We start from the raw sequence: 26337 nt of genomic DNA, 5'->3' as shown, positions 1-26337 counted from the left end.
CGTAACTAATGGAATATTCTCGATATTTTTTTATTTTTCGAGGGCAAAAAGCAATTCCGACAATAAGGTAACGACAGCTTCGATACAGCATGTTATTATCTCCGTTGTATGTTTCTATTTCATGGGTATTGTATGGCATCATTTGAATTATTTGAAACCAAGCTTTCTCTCTACTCGCTGTTTTGCAAGGGTTAGCTTTCACTTCTCTAGTTTTCGTCAGTAAAATAAAAAATTAAAAATAGATTGTTTGAAATCGTCTCGTCCGGTTAATAACACATTCTGAGTGACGCTGGCATATATAACAAACATGCGTATTATCTCCTTTGTGCGGCCATGTATCACACTTACTGGTTTGAAGAACATAAGTTAGAGTTGGTATTATTCCGACAGAATTCATTTATTCTCAGCGCTATCGAATATTGAATATCCAGTCGTAATGCCTGAAATTAAGTCAAAAATCTAAATCAAGATTAAAATTAATTAAAAATCTGGCACAAAGATGAAAGCATCTCCTTTAACAATAAGATGATTTCTCTAAGAAGACAAGATTGTCATTAATGGATGTATAGTATGATAAATTACAATTTGCTTTGAATTTCATTACCTCCCTGTCCAATGGTGTATCTGAAGCGTTAATGTTAAGTCGCACAAGGTTTGATCGTTGGGCATCCGACAATGGAGGATTAACAAGCGGCAGATATGATGGAGTTACTTTGAGATATGACTTGTGTTCTTGATGTTTTATAGCTGTTCGTAGAATAACAGGTGACAATGCTGAACCATCTGGTTTTTGTAAAGTGAATGACAGAAGTAGACCATCACCAATTGTTGAAGGTGAATTAGCCAATATCGTGACATTGTCGGGACTGATGTTGATGGCACTGCTGACAATGGCGCTGGAGCCAAAAAGTTATGTCAAAGAGTTAACAGATTGGTTCGTTTTCGGGAATCGTTCATCAGCCCGATCAGTTAATGTGATTAAGTGTATATATAGTTGCGAAATCACCAACAGTGTAATGAATGAAAAGAACTAAACATAAATTGAGCATATGCGCCTATGTCGATATTTATCCATAATACGTCGATATGAAAACTCCTATAACAAAACGGTCGCGAAGTCCTTTCAAGTGCTTAGACTGACAAATGTTATCTAACAAGCAACTCGGCAAGTTTTGCAATAAAAAAAACGATATATTGTTGATTTTTTAGCAAAATATCAATGGATTTGGCATGGTACACAGGAAAGTGCACACATGCATGCGTGCGCACGCAGTAAAAGACGGTTAAAAAACATCAATGCTTTTTTATAAGCATCCCTGCAATGGTTCTCTTTTGCTTCAGACCTTCAGGTCATTGATCATGTGAATAGTTAAGACTTAAAAGCAATGTACGTGCGAAGACTTCCTACTATAAACGTTGGCAGTTTGTTAAAAATATAGCGAAAAAAAACATAATAAAATGATAACTTACCTACTGAAGTTGCATAACGACTCTCTTACACCACAAAATTCCTCGGCAGCTCTGGCCAAGTTAGTGCGAAATAAGCTTGTATCAAACTAAAAGTGAAACAGTTCGTAAAATTTTGACGATAACTGTTTTGGAAAATTTAAGTGCGCACGGTAGTCAACTTAGCATTTATCTTAACATTTATAGTAAAATCACGATGATAAATTGAATTCTTGAATTGTTCCAAAAGACATCACTGACTCGTGATTTGTCGGACTTTAGCGAACGTCACCGAAAGTTCCCAAACACAGAAAAAAAGGTACACGAAAATTTATAGTTGTCTATTTTTACCTGATTAATTTGTAGATTGAAAACTCTAATTTGTACAGTGTCAGGTGGCGTTTGGAGACTGAACGATAGTCTTGAAAGAGACTCCACTACAAGCTCCTCAGCGGTGACAATGGTGGCTAGAATATTTTGTGGGATAGAAGTATTTGTCTGAGGATATTTAACGTAAAATCTGTAGTAAATTTGATTGGTGCTCATAGCTGCTGAAGGTGTTGCAGCTGTAGTACGTTGTACGTTGTCTACGCTGAATGTCGACGCCCTGCAAGAATTAAGAAACTGCTTTCAATTGTATGTTTTATAATTACAACTATACGTACAATACATAGCACTCATTTCATGTTTCGTCCAAATTCATCGGGACTTTGTATTTTACAGCTATTTTGCTTTGGTAAATGTTTCAAGGGAAAAATGATTGCCACCTCTCTGCTAGGAGTCAGTGTTACGTTTCCTTTAATTTCTACTGGAATGTTGACAGATTAGCTTGAGTTGTACGTCCAGTTTAATTTGGTAGGATGTGTTAGGTTTTATAAAATATATTATAGCTGTATGGAATATTTTGTGTTCTGAATAATTGCAAATAAAACTATAATTTGTTGTCACAGAATGACATGCGCATAATTACCGGTTGCGTAGATCACAGGTGACGGAATTCAAGCCGCAATACGCAGAAACTCGGGGTGCAATTGCTGCTGATCTCAAGCGTCTGTCTATCAAAAAGTTCCACTGAAAGATATTAAAACAAAAGATAAAGAAATTTTTTGAGCGCATATATAACGTTCGTGTCTGTACTGTTGATTTACCTGATTTAAATTGAAGGTTATTTCTATGATTATACTGTTAATTATTTGATCGTCGCTAGCAGTTGGCGGATTCATTGGAGCGAATGATGTTTGGATTGTAATTTGTTGTTCGAGAAGTAACTCAAAATTTGTTTCACGCATGACCAATATCGAAGCAAGAGTAAGAGCAGACAGAAGTCCCTGGCTTCTCGGATTGTTCACATAAAATGAGATGTTGGCATATTGTCCATAGGTCGTTGACGCAATATTAACGTTACTCATATTGAAACTTAAACCACTATAAACAAAAATATATTTTAAATTAATTTGTTTTACTCATATATATGTAACAAAATTTGTACATTGTGCACTATGTAACTATACGTTAATTATCAACATGAATCAGCACAGACGCATTCTCCTTCAACATAAATCACCAAATTGTATTAAAATAGCTTAAAGCTACAATGTACGCAAAATGTCCAGACCTAGAGTCGTAGAATTCTTACTTTTCCATAGAATTGATGTGGATTTGTTGAACTTTTGAAAACTTTATGACTATTAGCGTTTTACCTGTCAGTCAAACCACAGTCAACCGTACGACTGTAGTTGTCCACAGCGCAGTATTCATTGATCGTAATCACCATAGCAAGTCGTAAATATCTTTCTTGGAAAATGGTAATCTAAATTAAACAATTTTAATTGTATTGTGTCTATGCATTGACGAAATTCATTGAAAAGATGTGTTAGTGTAGGCAACATCATCCATAAAAATGCAAAGTGTGTAATTTACCATCTTTTTGAGTTTGGATAATGAAAACTTTATTATAATAACATAAGAAAAGTTTTATAACCATGGTTTGAAACATACCTGACTCGTGGTGTTTAGTAAACTCAACAGAACGCTGTTGGCGAGCTGTTCCGCAGAAGGAGTGGATGGATTGAAAGAACTTGGTGTGTTTAAGGTTATGTTGAACATCAGTAAAGATTTTAATCTATTTAATTCTATGAACAGTATAGAAGCTAATATGTCTCGTTCCAATGTGCCATTTCGAAGGGTGCTTGGATAATCAACATAAAACCTTAGTGTAACGTTGTTTCCTTGCATCGATGGGAAGCCAGGAAGTCTTCTCACTTGTGTAGAGTTGAACGAACTACATAAAGAAAGTTGATGTTACGTAGTTTTGTTGAATTTTCCATGCTAAATGACTTTTATAAAAATCTTTTGGAAAATACGGGCGCCGATTGGTTGAATGCTGAGAAAACAAGTGTTTCTATTATTTGACTGAAAATCGGGAATTTTATCGCAGTTTGCGTTGCGAGAAATTTGGATGGCAAGAATACAAACAATATGTAATAATAAAATTAATATATTAATTTTTCTATAATTGTTTTCAAAAGGCTATTTTATAGAGGAAATAGAAAACATCTTCCTTGTTCATATAGAGTTATAGAGAATGTGAATGTTTAGGAAGCGCATTGATTTTACCAAAACTCGTTTTTCCCAGACTTTCATGTGCATGTCTATAGCTAACTCTATAAAAACCGAAATAAATTTCTCTATTTCTAAGATATGCATACTTTTTTGTGAGAGGTAAATACATTTTTAATCAAACGTCTTAAGAAACCCCAAACTGGGAATTTAGCTAGCTTGTAAGTTTTGAAGAAAGAAAACTTACCCAGAAACTCCACAAATTCTTGGACGTTGATTTAATTTGCAAAAATCATTTAGAATTGTAGCAACTGAATCCTTCAGTCGGGAGTCCACTTCCGCAGTGTACTTAAAAAATAATGAACATATAAACATGATTGATTTTTGAAAAGGACGAAATTTCATAATACGTTTGAAAGTGGGTGCAGGAGGTGTGTCAAAAACAAGAATAACTTTGTAATTAATCTATTGTGAAATTTCTGATGACTGTTCTATAATTCCACAAGTGTATTCCTGTGCATGTTTTGCTGTTAGAATTCACATCAAATTCCAGGAGCCGATAACTGCTGTGCTTGTGGCATATGAGTATTATAGCTATGTACGTAGTTTATAATGCTTTATGCACTCGTGGGATTTGCAAGATGAGAAGCATTAAAATTATCACATTACGTCTAATTATGAAAGATATTGTTTTTTGATGTACCCTGTAAGCAGTGGCCTCTAGGATAAATAGTGAAATTTCATCAATACATTTGTGAAACTCTTACCTCTGATACATCGAGCAGCGTTATTTCGACTGCATTTTGAATTTGGTCGTTAGTTGCACCAGGTATAACATTATTGTCATTGTTAAGCATATTTAAGCTCACATTGAAAATATTAGACATGAATGTTCCATTTGTCACGCTTTGAATTGCACTGGAATTAAGTGGCATGCTTGTGCTGGGTGACAAAACAGCAAAGCTTACACTTCCATTCGTTTCGATTTGTACAATCACATCGTTTATGGTGAATCTGTAAATATAATTTCTCAGTTAATATTAAATATAAAATGCATATTATCGTAACTAATGGAATATTCTCGATATTTTTTTATTTTTCGAGGGCAAAAAGCAATTCCGACAATAAGGTAACGACAGCTTCGATACAGCATGTTATTATCTCCGTTGTATGTTTCTATTTCATGGGTATTGTATGGCATCATTTGAATTATTTGAAAACCAAGCTTTCTCTCGTACTCGCTGTTTTGCAAGGGTTAGCTTTCACTTCTCTAGTTTTCGTCAGTAAAATAAAAAAATATTAAAAAATAGATTGTTTGAAATCGTCTCGTCCGGTTAATAACACATTCTGAAGTGACGCTGGCATATATAACAAACATGCGTATTATCTCCTTTGTGCGGCCATGTATCACACTTACTGGTTTGAAGAACATAAGTTAGAGTTGGTATTATTCCGACAGAATTCATTTATTCTCAGCGCTATCGAATATTGAATATCCAGTCGTAATGCCTGAAATTAAGTCAAAAATCTAAATCAAGATTAAAATTAATTAAAAATCTGGCACAAAGATGAAAGCATCTCCTTTAACAATAAGATGATTTTTCTAAGAAGACAAGATTGTCATTAATGGATGTATAGTATGATAAATTACAATTTGCTTTGAATTTCATTACCTCCCTGTCCAATGGTGTATCTGAAGCGTTAATGTTAAGTCGCACAAGGCTTGATCGTTGGGCATCCGACAATGGAGGATTAACAAACGGCGGAGATATGATGGAGTTACTTTGAGATATGACTTGTGTTCTTGATGTTTTTATAGCTGTTCTTAGAATAACAGGTGACAATGCTGAACCATCTGGTTTTTGTAAAGTGAATGACAGAAGTAGACCATCACCAATTGTTGAAGGTGAATTAGCCAATATCGTGACATTGTCGGGACTGATGTTGATGGCACTGCTGACAATGGCGCTGGAGCCAAAAAGTTATGTCAAAGAGTTAACAGATTGGTTCGTTTTCGGGAATCGTTCATCAGCCCGATCAGTTAATGTGATTAAGTGTATATATAGTTGCGAAATCACCAACAGTGTAATGAATGAAAAGAACTAAACATAAATTGAGCATATGCGCCTATGTCGATATTTATCCATAATACGTCGATATGAAAACTCCTATAACAAAACGGTCGCGAAGTCCTTTCAAGTGCTTAGACTGACAAATGTTATCTAACAAGCAACTCGGCAAGTTTTGCAATAAAAAAAACGATATATTGTTGATTTTTTAGCAAAATATCAATGGATTTGGCATGGTACACAGGAAAGTGCACACATGCATGCGTGCGCACGCAGTAAAAGACGGTTAAAAAACATCAATGCTTTTTTATAAGCATCCCTGCAATGGTTCTCTTTTGCTTCAGACCTTCAGGTCATTGATCATGTGAATAGTTAAGACTTAAAAGCAATGTACGTGCGAAGTCTTCCTACTATAAACGTTGGCAGTTTGTTAAAAATATAGCGAAAAAAAACATAATAAAATGATAACTTACCTACTGAAGTTGCATAACGACTCTCTTACACCACAAAATTCCTCGGCAGCTCTGGCCAAGTTAGTGCGAAATAAGCTTGTATCAAACTAAAAGTGAAACAGTTCGTAAAATTTTGACGATAACTGTTTTGGAAAATTTAAGTGCGCACGGTAGTCAACTTAGCATTTATCTTAACATTTATAGTAAAATCACGATGATAAATTGAATTCTTGAATTGTTCCAAAAGACATCACTGACTCGTGATTTGTCGGACTTTAGCGAACGTCACCGAAAGTTCCCAAACACAGAAAAAAAGGTACACGAAAATTTATAGTTGTCTATTTTTTACCTGATTAATTTGTAGATTGAAAACTCTAATTTGTACAGTGTCAGGTGGCGTTTGGAGACTGAACGATAGTCTTGAAAGAGACTCCACTACAAGCTCCTCAGCGGTGACAATGGTGGCTAGAATATTTTGTGGGATAGAAGTATTTGTCTGAGGATATTTAACGTAAAATCTGTAGTAAATTTGATTGGTGCTCATAGCTGCTGAAGGTGTTGCAGCTGTAGTACGTTGTACGTTGTCTACGCTGAATGTCGACGCCCTGCAAGAATTAAGAAACTGCTTTCAATTGTATGTTTTATAATTACAACTATACGTACAATACATAGCACTCATTTCATGTTTCGTCCAAATTCATCGGGACTTTGTATTTTACAGCTATTTTGCTTTGGTAAATGTTTCAAGGGAAAAATGATTGCCACCTCTCTGCTAGGAGTCAGTGTTACGTTTCCTTTAATTTCTACTGGAATGTTGACAGATTAGCTTGAGTTGTACGTCCAGTTTAATTTGGTAGGATGTGTTAGGTTTTATAAAATATATTATAGCTGTATGGAATATTTTGTGTTCTGAATAATTGCAAATAAAACTATAATTTGTTGTCACAGAATGACATGCGCATAATTACCGGTTGCGTAGATCACAGGTGACGGAATTCAAGCCGCAATACGCAGAAACTCGGGGTGCAATTGCTGCTGATCTCAAGCGTCTGTCTATCAAAAAGTTCCACTGAAAGATATTAAAACAAAAGATAAAGAAATTTTTTGAGCGCATATATAACGTTCGTGTCTGTACTGTTGATTTACCTGATTTAAATTGAAGGTTATTTCTATGATTATACTGTTAATTATTTGATCGTCGCTAGCAGTTGGCGGATTCATTGGAGCGAATGATGTTTGGATTGTAATTTGTTGTTCGAGAAGTAACTCAAAATTTGTTTCACGCATGACCAATATCGAAGCAAGAGTAAGAGCAGACAGAAGTCCCTGGCTTCTCGGATTGTTCACATAAAATGAGATGTTGGCATATTGTCCATAGGTCGTTGACGCAATATTAACGTTACTCATATTGAAACTTAAACCACTATAAACAAAAATATATTTTAAATTAATTTGTTTTACTCATATATATGTAACAAAATTTGTACATTGTGCACTATGTAACTATACGTTAATTATCAACATGAATCAGCACAGACGCATTCTCCCTTCAACATAAATCACCAAATTGTATTAAAAATAGCTTAAAGCTACAATGTACGCAAAATGTCCAGACCTAGAGTCGTAAGAATTCTTACTTTTCCATAAGAATTGATGTGGATTTGTTGAACTTTTGAAAACTTTATGACTATTAGCGTTTTACCTGTCAGTCAAACCACAGTCAACCGTACGACTGTAGTTGTCCACAGCGCAGTATTCATTGATCGTAATCACCATAGCAAGTCGTAAATATCTTTCTTGGAAAATGGTAATCTAAAACACAATTAAACAATTTTTAATTGTATTGTTTACTTTCATTTTCAACTTACATGCACGTCTATGCATTGACGAAATTCATTGAAAAGATGTGTTAGTGTAGGCAACATCATCCATAAAAATGCAAAGTGTGTAATTTACCATCTTTTTGAGTTTGGATAATGAAAACTTTATTATAATAACATAAGAAAAGTTTTATAACCATGGTTTGAAACATACCTGACTCGTGGTGTTTAGTAAACTCAACAGAACGCTGTTGGCGAGCTGTTCCGCAGAAGGAGTGGATGGATTGAAAGAACTTGGTGTGTTTAAGGTTATGTTGAACATCAGTAAAGATTTTAATCTATTTAATTCTATGAACAGTATAGAAGCTAATATGTCTCGTTCCAATGTGCCATTTCGAAGGGTGCTTGGATAATCAACATAAAACCTTAGTGTAACGTTGTTTCCTTGCATCGATGGGAAGCCAGGAAGTCTTCTCACTTGTGTAGAGTTGAACGAACTACATAAAGAAAGTTGATGTTACGTAGTTTTGTTGAATTTTCCATGCTAAATGACTTTTATAAAAAATCTTTTGGAAAATACGGGCGCCGATTGGTTGAATGCTGAGAAAACAAGTGTTTCTATTATTTGACTGAAAATCGGGAATTTTATCGCAGTTTGCGTTGCGAGAAATTTGGATGGCAAGAATACAAACAATATGTAATAATAAAATTAATATATTAATTTTTCTATAATTGTTTTCAAAAGGCTATTTTATAGAGGAAATAGAAAACATCTTCCTTGTTCATATAGAGTTATAGAGAATGTGAATGTTTAGGAAGCGCATTGATTTTACCAAAACTCGTTTTTCCCAGACTTTCATGTGCATGTCTATAGCTAACTCTATAAAACCGAAATAAATTTCTCTATTTCTAAGATATGCATACTTTTTGTGAGAGGTAAATACATTTTAATCAAACGTCTTAAGAAACCCCAAACTGGGAATTTAGCTAGCTTGTAAGTTTTGAAGAAAGAAAACTTACCCAGAAACTCCACAAATTCTTGGACGTTGATTTAATTTGCAAAAATCATTTAGAATTGTAGCAACTGAATCCTTCAGTCGGGAGTCCACTTCCGCAGTGTACTTAAAAAATAATGAACATATAAACATGATTGATTTTTGAAAAGGACGAAATTTCATAATACGTTTGAAAGTGGGTGCAGGAGGTGTGTCAAAAACAAGAATAACTTTTGTAATTAATCTATTGTGAAATTTCTGATGACTGTTCTATAATTCCACAAGTGTATTCCTGTGCATGTTTTGCTGTTAGAATTCACATCAAATTCCAGGAGCCGATAACTGCTGTGCTTGTGGCATATGAAGTATTATAGCTATGTACGTAGTTTATAATGCTTTATGCACTCGTGGGATTTGCAAGATGAGAAGCATTAAAATTATCACATTACGTCTAATTATGAAAGATATTGTTTTTTGATGTACCCTGTAAGCAGTGGCCTCTAGGATAAATAGTGAAATTTCATCAATACATTTGTGAAACTCTTACCTCTGATACATCGAGCAGCGTTATTTCGACTGCATTTTGAATTTGGTCGTTAGTTGCACCAGGTATAACATTATTGTCATTGTTAAGCATATTTAAGCTCACATTGAAAATATTAGACATGAATGTTCCATTTGTCACGCTTTGAATTGCACTGGAATTAAGTGGCATGCTTGTGCTGGGTGACAAAACAGCAAAGCTTACACTTCCATTCGTTTCGATTTGTACAATCACATCGTTTATGGTGAATCTGTAAATATAATTTCTCAGTTAATATTAAATATAAAATGCATATTATCGTAACTAATGGAATATTCTCGATATTTTTTTATTTTTCGAGGGCAAAAAGCAATTCCGACAATAAGGTAACGACAGCTTCGATACAGCATGTTATTATCTCCGTTGTATGTTTCTATTTCATGGGTATTGTATGGCATCATTTGAATTATTTGAAAACCAAGCTTTCTCTCGTACTCGCTGTTTTGCAAGGGTTAGCTTTCACTTCTCTAGTTTTCGTCAGTAAAATAAAAAAATTAAAAAATAGATTGTTTGAAATCGTCTCGTCCGGTTAATAACACATTCTGAAGTGACGCTGGCATATATAACAAACATGCGTATTATCTCCTTTGTGCGGCCATGTATCACACTTACTGGTTTGAAGAACATAAGTTAGAGTTGGTATTATTCCGACAGAATTCATTTATTCTCAGCGCTATCGAATATTGAATATCCAGTCGTAATGCCTGAAATTAAGTCAAAAATCTAAATCAAGATTAAAATTAATTAAAAATCTGGCACAAAGATGAAAGCATCTCCTTTAACAATAAGATGATTTCTCTAAGAAGACAAGATTGTCATTAATGGATGTATAGTATGATAAATTACAATTTGCTTTGAATTTCATTACCTCCCTGTCCAATGGTGTATCTGAAGCGTTAATGTTAAGTCGCACAAGGTTTGATCGTTGGGCATCCGACAATGGAGGATTAACAAGCGGCGGAGATATGATGGAGTTACTTTGAGATATGACTTGTGTTCTTGATGTTTTTATAGCTGTTCGTAGAATAACAGGTGACAATGCTGAACCATCTGGTTTTTGTAAAGTGAATGACAGAAGTAGACCATCACCAATTGTTGAAGGTGAATTAGCCAATATCGTGACATTGTCGGGACTGATGTTGATGGCACTGCTGACAATGGCGCTGGAGCCAAAAAGTTATGTCAAAGAGTTAACAGATTGGTTCGTTTTCGGGAATCGTTCATCAGCCCGATCAGTTAATGTGATTAAGTGTATATATAGTTGCGAAATCACCAACAGTGTAATGAATGAAAAGAACTAAACATAAATTGAGCATATGCGCCTATGTCGATATTTATCCATAATACGTCGATATGAAAACTCCTATAACAAAACGGTCGCGAAGTCCTTTCAAGTGCTTAGACTGACAAATGTTATCTAACAAGCAACTCGGCAAGTTTTGCAATAAAAAAAACGATATATTGTTGATTTTTTAGCAAAATATCAATGGATTTGGCATGGTACACAGGAAAGTGCACACATGCATGCGTGCGCACGCAGTAAAGACGGTTAAAAACATCAATGCTTTTTTATAAGCATCCCTGCAATGGTTCTCTTTTGCTTCAGACCTTCAGGTCATTGATCATGTGAATAGTTAAGACTTAAAAGCAATGTACGTGCGAAGTCTTCCTACTATAAACGTTGGCAGTTTGTTAAAAATATAGCGAAAAAACATAATAAAATGATAACTTACCTACTGAAGTTGCATAACGACTCTCTTACACCACAAAATTCCTCGGCAGCTCTGGCCAAGTTAGTGCGAAATAAGCTTGTATCAAACTAAAAGTGAAACAGTTCGTAAAATTTTGACGATAACTGTTTTGGAAAATTTAAGTGCGCACGGTAGTCAACTTAGCATTTATCTTAACATTTATAGTAAAATCACGATGATAAATTGAATTCTTGAATTGTTCCAAAGACATCACTGACTCGTGATTTGTCGGACTTTAGCGAACGTCACCGAAAGTTCCCAAACACAGAAAAAAGGTACACGAAAATTTATAGTTGTCTATTTTACCTGATTAATTTGTAGATTGAAAACTCTAATTTGTACAGTGTCAGGTGGCGTTTGGAGACTGAACGATAGTCTTGAAAGAGACTCCACTACAAGCTCCTCAGCGGTGACAATGGTGGCTAGAATATTTTGTGGGATAGAAGTATTTGTCTGAGGATATTTAACGTAAAATCTGTAGTAAATTTGATTGGTGCTCATAGCTGCTGAAGGTGTTGCAGCTGTAGTACGTTGTACGTTGTCTACGCTGAATGTCGACGCCCTGCAAGAATTAAGAAACTGCTTTCAATTGTATGTTTTATAATTACAACTATACGTACAATACATAGCACTCATTTCATGTTTCGTCCAAATTCATCGGGACTTTGTATTTTACAGCTATTTTGCTTTGGTAAATGTTTCAAGGGAAAAATGATTGCCACCTCTCTGCTAGGAGTCAGTGTTACGTTTCCTTTAATTTCTACTGGAATGTTGACAGATTAGCTTGAGTTGTACGTCCAGTTTAATTTGGTAGGATGTGTTAGGTTTTATAAAATATATTATAGCTGTATGGAATATTTTGTGTTCTGAATAATTGCAAATAAAACTATAATTTGTTGTCACAGAATGACATGCGCATAATTACCGGTTGCGTAGATCACAGGTGACGGAATTCAAGCCGCAATACGCAGAAACTCGGGGTGCAATTGCTGCTGATCTCAAGCGTCTGTCTATCAAAAAAGTTCCACTGAAAGATATTAAAACAAAAGATAAAGAAATTTTTTTGAGCGCATATATAACGTTCGTGTCTGTACTGTTGATTTACCTGATTTAAATTGAAGGTTATTTCTATGATTATACTGTTAATTATTTGATCGTCGCTAGCAGTTGGCGGATTCATTGGAGCGAATGATGTTTGGATTGTAATTTGTTGTTCGAGAAGTAACTCAAAATTTGTTTCACGCATGACCAATATCGAAGCAAGAGTAAGAGCAGACAGAAGTCCCTGGCTTCTCGGATTGTTCACATAAAATGAGATGTTGGCATATTGTCCATAGGTCGTTGACGCAATATTAACGTTACTCATATTGAAACTTAAACCACTATAAACAAAAATATATTTTAAATTAATTTGTTTTACTCATATATATGTAACAAAATTTGTACATTGTGCACTATGTAACTATACGTTAATTATCAACATGAATCAGCACAGACGCATTCTCCTTCAACATAAATCACCATTTTGTATTAAAATAGCTTAAAGCTACAATGTACGCAAAATGTCCAGACCTAGAGTCGTAAGAATTCTTACTTTTCCATGAGAATTGATGTAGATTTGTTGAACTTTTAAAACTTTATGACTATTAGCGTTTTACCTGTCAGTCAAACCACAGTCAACCGTACGACTGTAGTTGTCCACAGCGCAGTATTCATTGATCGTAATCACCATAGCAAGTCGTAAATATCTTTCTTGGAAAATGGTAATCTAAAACACAATTAAACAATTTTTAATTGTATTGTTTACTTTCATTTTCAACTTACATGCACGTCTATGCATTGACGAAATTCATTGAAAAGATGTGTTAGTGTAGGCAACATCATCCATAAAAATGCAAAGTGTGTAATTTATCATCTTTTGAGTTTGGATAATGAAAACTTTATTATAATAACATAAGAAAAGTTTTATAACCATGGTTTGAAACATACCTGACTCGTGGTGTTTAGTAAACTCAACAGAACGCTGTTGGCGAGCTGTTCCGCAGAAGGAGGGATGGATTGAAAGAACTTGGTGTGTTTAAGGTTATGTTGAACATCAGTAAAGATTTTAATCTATTTAATTCTATGAACAGTATAGAAGCTAATATGTCTCGTTCCAATGTGCCATTTCGAAGGGTGCTTGGATAATCAACATAAAACCTTAGTGTAACGTTGTTTCCTTGCATCGATGGGAAGCCAGGAAGTCTTCTCACTTGCATAAAGGTGAACGAACTACATAAAGAAACTTGATGTTATGTAGTTTTGTTGAATTTTCCATGCTAAACGACTTTTATAAAATATCTTTTGAAAAAACGCGTGTTTCTATTATTGACTAAAAATCAGGAATTTTATCGCAGGTTGCGTCGCGAGAAATTTGAATGGCAAGAATACAAACAATATGTAATAATAAAAATTAATATATTTATTTTTCTATAATTGTTTTTAAAAGGCTATTTTATAGAGGAAATAGAAAACATCTTCCTTGTTCCTATAGAGTTATAGAAACTGTGAATGTTTGGGAAGAACATTGTTTTTACCAAAACTTTTTTTTCCCAGACTTTCATATGCATGCCTATAGCTAACTCTATAAAAACCGAAAAAATGTGCTCTATTTCTAAGATATGCATTCTTTTTTTGTGAGAGGTAAATACATGTCTAATCAAACGTTTTAAGAAACCCCAAACTGAGAATTTAGCTAGCTTGTAAGTTTTGAAGAAAAAACTTACCCAGAAACTCCACAAATTCTTGGACGTTGATTTAATTTGCAAAAATCATTTAGAATTGTAGCAACTGAATCCTTCAGTCGGGAGTCCACTTCCGCAGTGTACTTAAAAATAATGAGCATATAAACATGATTGGTTTTTGAAAAGGACGAAATTTCATAATACGTTTGAAAGTGGGTGCAGGGTGTGTATCAAAACAAGAATAACTTTTGTAATTAATCTATTTTGAAATTTCAATTTCTGATGACTGTTCTATAATTCCACAAGTGTATTTCTGTGCATGTTTTGCTGTTAGAATTCACATCAAATTCCAGGAGCCGAAAACTGTTGTGCTTGTGACAAATGAAGTCTTATAGCTATGTACGTAGTTTATAATACTTCATGCACACGTAGGATTTTCAAGGTGAGAAAACTGTTGTGCTTGTGACAAATGAAGTCTTATAGCTATGTACGTAGTTTATAATACTTTATGCACACGTGGGATTTGCAAGGTGAGATGCATTAAAATGATCACAAAACGTCCAATTATGAAAGATATTCTGTTTTGATGTACCCTGTAAGCAGTGGCCTCTAGGATAAATAGTGAAATTTCATCAATACATTTGTGAATCTCTTACCCTTGATACATCGAGGAGCGTTATTTCGACTGCATTTTGCATTTGGTCGTTAGTTGCAGTTGGCGCAGTCGGAGCAAGAGGAAGAAGAATACTACCATTGTTATCTGCGTATAATAATTTTATTACCATTTTCATAAGAATTCCTTAAGACTTATTGGTTGTTTTTTGTACACAAGTAATTTTTTATACTCACAAACGCAAATGTTGTTCACCCGAATCAAGTTTAGTCTGGCTGCACATCTGCATGTAAAACTTCCAGGAATATTAATACAATCTTCTCCATTAGTTATATTGCACGTTTGTCTGGTAAGATCGCTGCATTCGTCAATGTCTGCAAAAAACCACACCAATAGTAAAAATTAGAATCTGCTTTGCAGTGCTCCACTCTTATTGAAATTATTATAGCTGCATTAATTTAGGCAAACGTCACTTCCTGTAGAATAGCGTGCTTTTAATGGCTTAGACACGTTTTAGGAAAAGTAGTATTTTACAACAAATTTTCAATAAAGCCTTTACGTATTGTTTTTATTTAGTAAAGCGAAATATTCATCGATCAAAAATACATGATATTTAAGACAGTGACTGTGCAAAACTTTAATAAATTGCAAGATGTTACCACGTTTTGACTATTTTCAAGGAAACATTCCTCTGCGCAGCCGCGCATATGTCTTTGCTCGCCAAACAGAAAGGAAATTATTATTTAATGGAAACATTCATAAAACTATGTTAGAGCATTCTGTTTTTTTATTCGCCTTATTCTTGCGTAAATAATTCTTTGTAAACAAAAAGCAAACAAATAAACAATGCGCCATTGTCGATACCAAATTAAAAGTGTAAATGACGTGAATATTTTCTTGCGACCTAAGTGCACAAACCTTCGCAACTAAGCATGTCGCTCGCCAAGGTATATCCGGGAAAGCATCCACACATGAAACTCCCATCTGTATTCGTACATTGTTGAGAACAGGTACCTTCATTTTCACACTCATTGATGTCTGAAAACATACAGCGATATTATATTTAATATTTTATGGTATTTTCTTGAGATGCTCGGAAGGTATCTAAGGCAGCATTAATCTTTTTTGATAGTTTTTAGGCTTCTGAAAATCTTTCAAAGAATCCCCGAAAAACTAAGATAATGCACGATTTTATCAGCTTTTGTTATGTATTCGTAGAAGCATGAAATCATAGGAAGTGGACTCTATAATATTCATGTTCCAAGGATGATGCTTGTAGCTATCATTGTTCATTGAAGAACTCGTCTTAATCATTACTAGGTTTTCTCTTTTTCGAAAGCCGAGGAATTAGAACATGCATCTTGCGGCCTTTCTTTTCATACTAACCATTGCATGACCTTCCGTCACTTCCAAGAGCATATCCTTTAGCGCAAGCACACGTGTCATTTCCATTGTCAACAAAACAAATTTGAGTGCAATTTCCGTTTTGTGAACAATTTGTGCGTACTAAAAGACACAAAAATTGGAAAACGATGCTTTTGACAGATTTTTTGATAAATAACAACTGGATTCTAAAAAATACAATCTTGCGGTACATATTCAATAATCTTTGTGTGGGTCATTCCGTCATTCTGTTGGCTTCAGACTCATTCAAATGTGTGGACATAAAATTTTCGTTTGTTTCTTTCCTCTTGGGAAGTAAAACATTTTTCATTGCATACGGTATTGTAAGTTTAACTTGATGTTGCATGTAAAATAACTGTGCCTAAGAATACAGTAACTACATGTTTGTAGATGTAGATCGTCCAGGTTGGTATAGTCCTGAGAAGGACTTTTTTTGTTGTTGTTATTAACTGACGTTTCGACAACAACAAAAACAGTCCTTCTCGGGACTATACCAACCTGGACGATCTACATCTACAAACATGTAACGATACTCCCGGGGTCAAACCATTTGCTTTAATACAGTAACTGTAGCATAACATGCTCTGGAAACATAAAATTTTAATGTAGCACACACTTAAATGATTTATACGTACGTACATTAAAAATATTACATGGACACTTTACCTCTACACTGTTCACCATCAGCTTCAAGTTCAAATCCCTGTCTACATCTACAACTGAATGAGCCTACGGTGTTTTCGCACACTTGACTGCAATTGTTTGGTCGCAAGCATTCATCTATGTCTAAAAAAAACCCAAACCTTACGATTAAGACTGCTTCTAAGCTTTTAAGATGTAATTTATTGAATATGGCCATACGACACGTCAAATCATAAATGCGGTTCACGAAGTAGCTTTTCATATTTTTACAATCTGACGTTGCCGTTGGAAAAATAATATTACATTGGTAATTCGTGGTATGAATCTTAGATAGTTTCTTGCTCGATTCTTTTCTAAAATAACCATGGCTTTTGAATGAAGTAGGTATATAGTTTGCATATGTGAACACATATACATTACCTACCTATACAAGTTCTTCCGTTTGTACTAATTGTGAATCCTGGAGAACATCCACACGAGAAGGACGCCAAATTATTTGTACACATTTGCTCGCAGCCTGATGTATTTCTTGCGCACTCATCTATATCTATATCGACGAAAAGAAGAAAATTAGTTGGGTCATAGCAATGTTTGGTCGTAGCGAAAAATCCTATTATTTATTCAACCAGGCACTTGTTAGCCGCTTACTCTGGCTACTAATTTTTTGTTTACATGTATGCATTGTATTTTAATTGAAAAACATTGGTGATAGCTTCAGCATGTTCACAACCTTTTCATGGAGAGGACATCATTTATTTTTCAATAACATCCAAGCGTGGAATGGTGCGGAGATAATATTTTTTTGTTTAGAGAAATCTTTTCGACTATCCGCAGGCTGTTTGCGAAGGCTGTTTTGTTTAATGAAAATTTGGACTGAACAAGCACACGATATGCCAGCTATGCAATACTGTGGTTAAATGAAACACGTGTGTGAACAAGTTTCCTACCTAAACAAAATACTCCATTCCCGGAATATCCCGTTGGACACGGTCCACATTCGGCTTGAGTTGGCATGCTAGTGCACGTTACCAATGGACTGCAGGGTCGGGAGGCTCCTTCGTTGCAAAAATCTACCACTTCATTGCAAAACCGACCGGTGTAGCCTAAGTTGCAATTGCACGACATGACTACGAAGGTAGCATTTCCCGCCCCTTCAGGAACGACGCACGTGCTTTTATCTCGGCATGCGCATATTTGAACTCTAGGAGTTAATACCGCTGTTCTATTTCTGCTGTCGCTCACTACAAACTTTAGATCAACCTGTATAAAAAAATACAAAGGAATGAATGGAGTACGTCAAAAAAACTCACTCGAAAAACTTACAAATTTAAATTGAAAACCATTTTTAAAGCTTTGTACGTCGACATGATTTCGAAAGACGCTCGTTAAATAACGAAACGAGCTGTGGTATGGGTAATTTATGACCAACTCAGAGTTGATAATCGATATATGTGTAGAAAGAAATTTTCGCTTCTTTTACTTCGCTGTATATGCATGTTACATTTTTCTGTGCATCGTCATGCTTTATCGTTCACTCCAACGTAAATAAAAAAACCCGGTTAAAATTATAAACTATACACGCGCATACCACTGCTGTAGAGTTGGCCGTCCATGTGAAAGTTAAAGTATTTCCACTGATGTTGAAGCTAGATACCGATGGAAGATTAGGAACGTCGAAAGTTAATATGTCATTTGAATCCATATCTTGGGCTTCTAGCGTCACTGTTAATGTCTCACTTAGATTTGCAGTAATCAAGGAAATGTTTGTTGTGAACTCAGGAGGTAGATTTTCTTAAAAAATAAAGATAGTGATTGAAATTGCACCTGAAAAAAGACCAAATAGCGTTCACTGGTTGCCTCGCGTGACATTAGTAAAGATTTGTTCGTAATTGTTTTGAATAACTAATAAGAACTTCAACAAAAAGCGCAATCGACTTAATTTGAAATTGTTTACGTCTATTTAAAACGTTTTGGGTTCACGAATAATGATTTACAATTTTCTGTATAATTTATGGGGTTAGAAATTAATTCAACGTACCAACTTGTGCAATTACATTGTCCGTTAATTGCTGTTCTTCTCGTGTCGATTGACCAATAGCTATGTTTTGTGTAGCGAGGGCGTCAAACAGACAAACTGTATTACTTCCACATGCAACAAGAGCTTCATTTGTAAAATTGTCATTGTTTTTCATAAGTTTGTCGAGAAATACAGGAGTGAAATTTTGACAACTGAAAGTATTAATGCCTTCATCTACTTTCATATAAATTTCTTGTCCGTTCGTTTCGTTTACTTTCCCTATAAGGTATTAAAATGCAGTGTTACTTCCTTGACATGGTTGATGACCTAAACTGTGATCTGCTTCATGCTATTATCAAAAATTAATGATTGAACTCAGATTTTAGTGAAACACAAGACAATATAGGCACTCCGTTTAAAATAACATTATTTAATTTAAAAGTTTCGACAAGTGTTACATGTCATCATCATTAGAAAATGTGAATAAAATAATGTTTACTTTAAATAATGTTTATTTCATACAGAGTGTCTATTGTCTTGTTTTTTTTTACTAAAATACAACATTTCATTTGGTTTTGCTCTTTCATTAGTAGCTATGACTTTCGATACTTACAACTTTCACCAAAATCACTAAATATTATTTCCTCTCTGGCGTCTATTGGTGTTATTGTTGTTCTATCTCTGTGTGTAAAGTCGTCAGTCATATTACCATTCCATCTTCCCGATAAACCAAACGAATTGTTTCTATAACCATCTAGAAATAGCATGACTAATGTGAAGAAGGAACCGTTCACTACATTGACTCGTGCTCCATTTCCAAGCGGTGTCGAAATTTGAAGCAAATTATCAGCAAATGTTATTGCCGTGCCATTTCTGATTATCCCATTCTCTCCGGGAAGAGGAATTAGCATGCCACCAACGCGAACATCAAGTCCTTCTAAATGAATTAACACCGTATTATGTGAGCTTCTTCCCATTATTTTATTTTTATTCTTCCCTACGAAGAACGAGCATTTCTTTTGTTACTATTTTAGTTTACTTGCTACTATATAGGAGTTGCTAATCTATCTCGTAATAAAGTGATTCGATTTATATCACAATAAGAGAAACTTGATTTTTTTGCAGCATTTGATTGCAAACATTCAAAGTGCACTAAATAAGATTCTATTTCTTCCCAGCTGATAAAAGAGTTTCCTCTATATTTGAGTTTCTCTTTGCATTATAAAATTTTTACCTAAAAAATCTTTGTTGTGCAAACAACTCGATTTGGCTTCTTGAGGCAACGCTCCTTTTTCATACAATGTTGCATGCTAAGGAGTTGGATTTGATTGTGAATGAGATGTGCAATGACGTTAACGTCTCGCATGTTAAAGAAAGTGACTAGTATTGTTTTATTAACTGAACACACAATATTATACTTCATTCAAAATGAAGTAAAGCTATATTTTTGTCTGCATAACAATTTTTCGACTGTTATTCTTAGTCCAGCGCACCTATTGTTGTTTTAAAATTGGAAATTTATCTTAAACTAGCAAAATATTTCTAAGACACTTACTTGTTGTGGTGTTTAGATTTACTTGAATGACTTGTGAATTTCCTTCTTTTATTGCAAATGCAGTGAAACCAGTTGCGTTGGCTTCGCCGACTCTTGTTGTTCGAACTTGTACTTCAAGAGAGCTTGCATCGTTGCCTGTTTTAAAAGCATTTCCAAAGTATAATCCATCATGTGAACTTTGTCCAAAATGCACTTTTTGCATTAATATACTTGCTCTGCTTAGTATAAATGCAACTAAGTAAACTGGTGATAAATCTTTTCGTAAGCGCTGCATAGCCACTACTTAAGTATCTTCAGGATGAATGGAAAGTTTGATGTGTTGATAATATATGTCAATAAAAACTGGAAAATGTTTTTCACGAAAACATTCGATTTGGCATCGCAAATTTGTTGTTCATTCACAAAACTGAAAACTATGTACAGTTTTGCGACACTTGACGAACAGTCATTTTTCATGTTTATGTTTTATGTTTGAGGTTCCGTGTTCATGTTGATGTATTTTAACATAAATGGGAATAGTTAAATTTTCGCAAGCCAAATCAAACAATAAACAAAAAATTTGCGGCATTATCTCTCACCTGGAATTAGTCCTGTGAAGTACGTGTACCATCCACAACCATTAAATGTGTAGTTCTTACGATCCAATGTCACAAAATGGGGATCACCGAAGTTATTGGCTAAAAAATCAAACGTATAAGAAACACGGAATAAAAAATCACGATACTATATTATGATTATTATCAATGCTATATCGCTATAGTTTCTATATCGCAGAGATTGGAATAAATTGTTTAGAACTTCTCTAACGTTGGTGTGGCTCTGTTTAAAATAATTGAAAAGCTTCAATACGATGAAAGACGTCAAGAATACTGTGCAAGATGCGTGTGATGATGCTGAAAGCCATAGCAACAACTTATTTTTCATTTTGCTACAGAAATTAAGAGGAGGAGAATCTATGTCTCTTAACGTTTTGTCTCATGCTTAAAACTTTCTAAAATCTTGCATTCAATGTTTCTGCAGTTAAATTGTCCAAAGCTCGTTGTTGAATGGGCTAAATTGGCTATCTAAAACTATCCATTTCGCTGTTTTTATAATACTTGCGTCTCTACCTACCACTTCATAGTGCAAGTTTTAACTTTTATCGTTGATCGAATTTTTTGATGATACGTTGTCTTGCTATTGTTGGTAAAATTTTACATCAAGAAGAGCTCAGTTACCTATAACCCAATCTACTATAAACCTGACTCCACCGAAATTTTGTAGTTACAGGTGCCTCAAGCTGCTATCTTGAAAGGTGGCAAAACTGACTATATGTTTACGACTAATATCTGCTTTTCCTCAGTCGATATAGCTACAGTTGCAAAGTTGACTGTCTAGGCTTGATTTTTAATAGAGATTGTTTGATAGAATTAGTTTTCTTTTAACTTTTTCTTATCTTTGATTTTAAGTTTTGCTTTTTGCCACTTATAAAGATGACGTCCTTGCCTCACCTTGACGCGGTAGTTAGACATCTAGAAGATTGGGTTCTAAATCATTGACATAGCTACATATATATTTTTATCGTGGTATGAATTAAGACTTCGGTTCAGAGATAACAAGTAGCGAGATATACTTTTTAATCATTTCACCGCACGGTCCGCCCTAATTAGTTGCAGCTAAATTGATTCAATTCCTTTCAATTTGCTTCCATTCGATTTGATTGCAAACCGTAATCCAGAATAGAGCTTACCCCATGTGCTGACAAACTCAAAGCTCACCCCAATGCAAATTGGTCGAACTCTGTAAAACTGGTCACACGATTCTTGAGTGCTGCCGGCATCGACGCAACATTGAGAGTAGCGTTGTTCTTCCTGTAAATATTTAGTGAAATTTTCTCGCGGATGGACTTCATGCCATCGACCTGGGGCTGCGCCTAATGCAGAACTTTCACTGATAGTAAATGAACTAAACGAATTAACGGCAGTAGAATTAAAAGATTGCGGATAACTTTCAAGCTGTCCTGTGTACTGGTAGCAACATTCATCTGCTCCATCAAAAGTAGTTCCACTATATATGCAAAAGTTTGGTGTTGGTCCACTTCCTTTAACCCTTCGAAATAGGGTAAAAAAGACTCCGGTGAGATTCAGGTAGGCTGTTTGAAGATCTTGTGCGCAATTGTTTCTGCACGATGATCGTCTTGTTGGACTTATGAGCTGTTGATTCACCCAAATTTGGCACTCTTCTGCATTGGATCTTGGAAATGGTGATCTTAGGTCATACAAAATTGTCATTTCATCTCCCACTCTGTCAGCATTAATGGTGCCAGACCTGAGAAAGATACATCATTATTTCAAAAATTAGTAATTACGACACCATCCATTAAGCTCACACAGTTAAGGGAAATTTTAGATGGAGAGATTTACTTGTCTTTTTCGCCAGGTTGAATTGTACATCAATTCAGTCTATGCACTATTTAAGAAATACAAGGCGAAGCAATTAACTTACGTTTCATAAATTTGAAACCTCGGTGTGATATCTCTACGTCCAGAATCAAAGCCTATGACTGGCAGATCAGAAGCGTCTCTAAAATTCGTGTATTCATTTCTAAAAACAAATCTTTCAATCAGTTTGTACAGTTAATACACATGTGTTCAAGTGATTTCGTGTCATATCCACGCTATTGAACACAATGTAAACAGGATTTGATTTTTGTCAAATCAAAAAAGCTTGATTCAGAAATTCTCAAAAAAAGCAGCGACGCGTTTATGTTTTTTTTCCACTTTTTTTTTAGTGTACGAATGTTGTCGTAAGGACACCGATTTGTGGGCTTTAATTTTCTGTGCGTTATCAACGAATAATTGGGCTGAAACTTGTATCAGCCATATTGTAATTTTAGTGCCGTAAGTGCCCTGACACAAACAATGAGTTTGAAGTATCAGATAGAGCACATTTAGCCGTGTGATTTGATGAAACGCGCCAAAGGCTTCTCACAAGCGTGACGTCACTTTTGACTTTTGCTCTAATTTCCTATCACATCATTTTTATGACAGATGCTAGCCAACAAAAACCTAAAGTTGAAGTATTCGAAAGTTGTTTTTTTTGTTTGATGAAGTCAAAAGTTAACTATCTGACGCCCGAATTTGGTATTAAGGACACTTTAAAACAGACCAATTTGAATTTCAAATCGAGCGACTGGACATGTCTTTTGCTTGAATATCTTTTCCAAAGGCTGCATGTAGACAATAGGTGTTTTTCGTATCTTTTTTTCTGTTCATACTGGTTTATATCAATCTTACACAAAAGCTAAATTATTCATATCTGTGAGTCCTCCTTTTAGGCACAAGTTGTTAAAGAGGGCGTTTTAGCGGCCTCTAATTACCAAACGTCTTTTCTTTGTTACGATTTGAATTGTATGTGTATGCTTTAATCCGGTTTATAAAACAATTTGTAGATTGACTTGTGTACCTGTTCACACCAAATGACCATGTAATAGATTCGTAAATGAACAAAGTAAAAGCTCCGTTGAAGAGATCGTCTGCCAGCAGAAGTTGAAAGGTATTTCGCTGTAAATTTAAAAACAATGACAAATTCAAATGGATGACTTTTGTGAAACAGATTTACACCAAAGCAATGAAAAATGTACATTGAATAAAGTTGCAGTATAACCGTGAAAGGTAATATGGAAATAAGAAATATAAGTTCATTTTTGAGGTGTGGGGGCTAAGTTCCCTTGATATGTTTTTGAAGTTCAGAGAGCAATGACGAATCAAGCTTCAGGAAAAATAGATATTGCAAACTCAGTCATAAATTGAAAACACTTTGAAAATGATACTTTTGTTATAAATTTTAAAGTAGTATTGATTCTACTATTTTAGTATATCATATTGAAATGTATTCAAGATTGAGTTGCTCACATATAATTTATTTCTCTGAACCTTGGATCCGCTAATGGATGTATTTTTGCATTACTTTTGTAATGGAAAATTGTTTTGCGAGTACTCCCCACGATATTTAGCGAACTTTACACTTTTTCGGAAATCGAAATTTGCAAGATAGGTTAAATTGCTTGAACACTTAACCATTTGTGATCTAGTCGTGTTTGAAAATTAACTCTGCGGTAAATGATGTAAATTTTTAAATCTACCTGATTGTATACATATAAGCGTAAATGAATTAATCGTATAAATTCATTTGTTTCACCTTACCTCAGGAAAGTTATTGTCCACAGGTTGCCTTGGTGCAAGACACACCCAAGTCACAACCAGCACCCAATTAGCACTGTAGCTTTTAATTTCCGTATTCATCTCTACCTCAGTATTTATCGTATCAAACACAGCCGTGTTTTCATTACTATTACGATATAGTCTGTAAGTGACGTTCGAATTGCTATTGTTGAGAAAACGCAAGTCAACTTGTGACCAATAAGGTGCAATAATTGGTAGACTACTGAAAATTCCAAAGTTTATAGGATTGGCAGCGTATTCGGGGCCATCAAATCTCACCATTCCATTGGCGCAAATCTAGTAGTAAGTGAATGAAAATAAATGAATTTTGTCATCGTGCGAACACGATCGAAATATCTGCATCTAAATATATTCAATACGAGTCAGAGACATTTAAAAATTCTTATAACACTTTGATACCAATGCATGCAACGATTTCATTTTCTGTTTAAAAGCAGTTCAAAATACTCACATATACGCTTGAATAAAATCGCCCTTTGAAATTAAATCTGGTTTCTGGAAATGATACTTCAAAACAGTTTGCTCTTTGTGTAGTTGGACTATTCCTTCATATTGAAATTCTATTTTATTTGTTCAGCTGTATCAAAGGCTAAAAAAGCATCAAAAAATGACTCAAATGAATTATATAATGCATGAAGGTGTTTGGCATCACAAAAACATACGTAGATGAATGAATAAAACGTTCATAGGCAAAAGAGAAAAATGGATATCGTATTTCTGTTTTATTTTCTTTCAAACATTCTCAAGCTATTGCTAGAAATCTCTTCCAGTTTTAAGGCTTATTCGGGAATATGCAGCTATCTTTTAGTTACTATTGTACAAGTGACGATGATGAGAACTACTTAGTATCAACATTTGCGCTTAGGAACAAAACTAAAAACGCTAACTGGGGGACGAGGTAAATATATATTCAGTTCTGCCCAGCTGATTTCTTTTGTTGGCGATTTTAATTTCAAAAGAAATCAGCAGGGCAGAGCTGAATATATGAATATTCCCTAATTAACTTTCTAGTGTCATGGGAAATGTTTCAAATGGGAAACAGAAAATTAAAAATACTGTGAAGAGAATATGGAACAATTTTCGTTGAAACAGTGGATGGGCATGTACAGCCTCTTGTGGTTTCAAACAAAAAAGTTTAAATTCATATCACAGTTGCTAAACTAAGGTTTACAGTATAGATATCTTAGCAATCTCAAGTGCTTGTACGAAAATCTCAGTTTTTTCATAAAAATACAAAGACGGTGAGTGTGAAGACTAATATCAACAACATAATAAAAAAGTTAAACTGGGAACTGTCTGAACCAGTGTTTGTGCCAATGTGTTCGAGCTGCTATTTCAGGAATTCGGTAACCTGACAATTAGGTTGAAAAGAAAAGATAAGTTTTAAACAATTAGATTTATAGAAGGGCGGATGAAGAAGTTGCTTAAGATAGTAAATGAAATACGAATGCCGAAGAAGAATGCATAGACCAATGAAAGGGATAT

The 26337-nt window shown here is 34.7% G+C and overlaps 2 protein-coding genes across 2 annotated transcripts; both read right to left on the bottom strand.

Moving 5' to 3' along the window:
- Window positions 1–480: 480 nt before the first annotated feature.
- On the bottom strand, window positions 481–13556 carry LOC124447177. The gene is made up of 27 exons (XM_046998067.1): window positions 13500–13556; window positions 13334–13443; window positions 12601–12702; window positions 11982–12237; window positions 11658–11743; window positions 10793–11093; window positions 10537–10628; window positions 9889–10135; window positions 9367–9467; window positions 8561–8843; window positions 8229–8338; window positions 7673–7949; window positions 7495–7595; window positions 6876–7131; window positions 6548–6633; window positions 5679–5979; window positions 5423–5514; window positions 4773–5019; window positions 4253–4353; window positions 3445–3727; window positions 3147–3256; window positions 2595–2871; window positions 2417–2517; window positions 1798–2053; window positions 1471–1556; window positions 605–902; window positions 481–534 (listed from the first exon to the last, which is right to left on the bottom strand). Exons 1-27 carry the CDS (start codon window positions 13554–13556, stop codon window positions 481–483), a joined length of 4671 nt encoding a protein of 1556 aa, XP_046854023.1.
- Window positions 12825–25392, bottom strand: LOC124445705 (mucin-like protein). The gene is made up of 21 exons (XM_046996453.1): window positions 25304–25392; window positions 24814–25128; window positions 24074–24171; window positions 23114–23212; window positions 22359–22936; window positions 21208–21306; window positions 20630–20764; window positions 19688–20011; window positions 19096–19353; window positions 18646–18848; window positions 18005–18317; window positions 17482–17604; window positions 17082–17201; window positions 16398–16517; window positions 15930–16049; window positions 15248–15385; window positions 15055–15158; window positions 14441–14541; window positions 13665–13946; window positions 13334–13443; window positions 12825–13057 (listed from the first exon to the last, which is right to left on the bottom strand). Exons 2-19 carry the CDS (start codon window positions 25111–25113, stop codon window positions 13688–13690), a joined length of 3492 nt encoding a protein of 1163 aa, XP_046852409.1. The 5' UTR covers window positions 25114–25128; window positions 25304–25392; the 3' UTR covers window positions 12825–13057; window positions 13334–13443; window positions 13665–13687.
- Window positions 25393–26337: the final 945 nt, after the last annotated feature.

Source organism: Xenia sp. Carnegie-2017, unplaced genomic scaffold, assembly GCF_021976095.1.
Source record: "Xenia sp. Carnegie-2017 unplaced genomic scaffold, XeniaSp_v1 HiC_scaffold_22, whole genome shotgun sequence".
Taxonomy (NCBI): Eukaryota; Metazoa; Cnidaria; class Anthozoa; order Malacalcyonacea; family Xeniidae; genus Xenia; species Xenia sp. Carnegie-2017.
Note: the sequence above shows the minus strand (reverse complement) of the source record. Positions and strands in the feature narration are given on the sequence as shown.